This window comes from Orycteropus afer, unplaced genomic scaffold, assembly GCF_000298275.1.
Source record: "Orycteropus afer afer isolate SDZICR_OR568_19922 unplaced genomic scaffold, OryAfe1.0 scaffold00019, whole genome shotgun sequence".
In the NCBI taxonomy this organism is placed as follows: Eukaryota; Metazoa; Chordata; class Mammalia; order Tubulidentata; family Orycteropodidae; genus Orycteropus; species Orycteropus afer.
In genome coordinates, this window is record NW_006921606.1 from 2,600,345 (window position 1) to 2,601,147 (window position 803).

The 803-nt window shown below is 72.5% G+C and overlaps 1 protein-coding gene across 1 annotated transcript in view; it reads left to right on the forward strand.

Moving 5' to 3' along the window:
- Nucleotides 1–492: 492 nt before the first annotated feature.
- Nucleotides 493–803, forward strand: part of CHSY1 (chondroitin sulfate synthase 1) — a 150,054-nt gene continuing 149,743 nt past the window's right edge. The window contains exon 1 of the mRNA XM_007959935.2: nucleotides 493–787. Coding sequence (XP_007958126.2) covers nucleotides 493–787 — 295 coding nt within the window. The remainder of the gene's footprint in view (nucleotides 788–803) is intronic.

Genomic DNA, 803 nt, shown 5'->3' on the forward strand with positions numbered 1-803 from the left:
GCTCCATGGCCACGTACCGCTCACAGGGCCAAGAGTGCCTTCTGGGAACCCCTTCTCGCCAGGCTGGCGGCGCGGGCACGGGCGCGGGCACCGGCGAAGGCCAGACCCCGCAGTCCAGGACCGCAGGCTGGGCGTCGATGCTGGGCCCGAGAGCTGCACGCGGGGGCGTGGTTGCCGGCACAGATATCAGGCTCCCAGGCACCAAGCACAGCCTCCGCCCTATCCGCGCACGGCCCCACGCCCCCTCCGCCCTGGCGGCCCCGCCGCCAGACCTCGCGGGCTGGGCGGGGCGGGCGTCGCGCGCTTCGGGGAGGGCTTTTTTTTTTGGTCAAACTTTAGCCACGTGGACCGCCCCCCATTCACTTTTGCGCCAATCAGGTGGCGCGGACGGATCCCGAGAGGGGCCACGGATGCTGCGCTGCTGGGGCCTCTTCATAACGCGCTGTGCGTGACGTGAGGGGCTCCTGTTGCAATGGCGAGCTAAGCCGGAGGATGTGTAGCTGCAGCGGCGGCGCCGGCCACGAAGAGGACCGGGGCGGGCACAGTGCGAACGGAGCCGAACCAGCCGAGAGACGCGGGCAGGGCGGGACAGGGGCCTGGACGCGACTGCCGTCGCGGTCGCGCTGGCTCCGCGACCCCGCGCACAAGCGGGAGGAACGGCCGCTGCCTCGCGCCCGAGTTGCTGCAAGCGCGCGCCGGGCATGGTCCCCTCTTAAAGGCGCAGGCCGTGGCGGCGGGGGCGGGCGTGAGGAACAAAGCGCCGGCGCAGGGCCTGCGGGCAGCTCGGGTGCCGCGATGGGCGC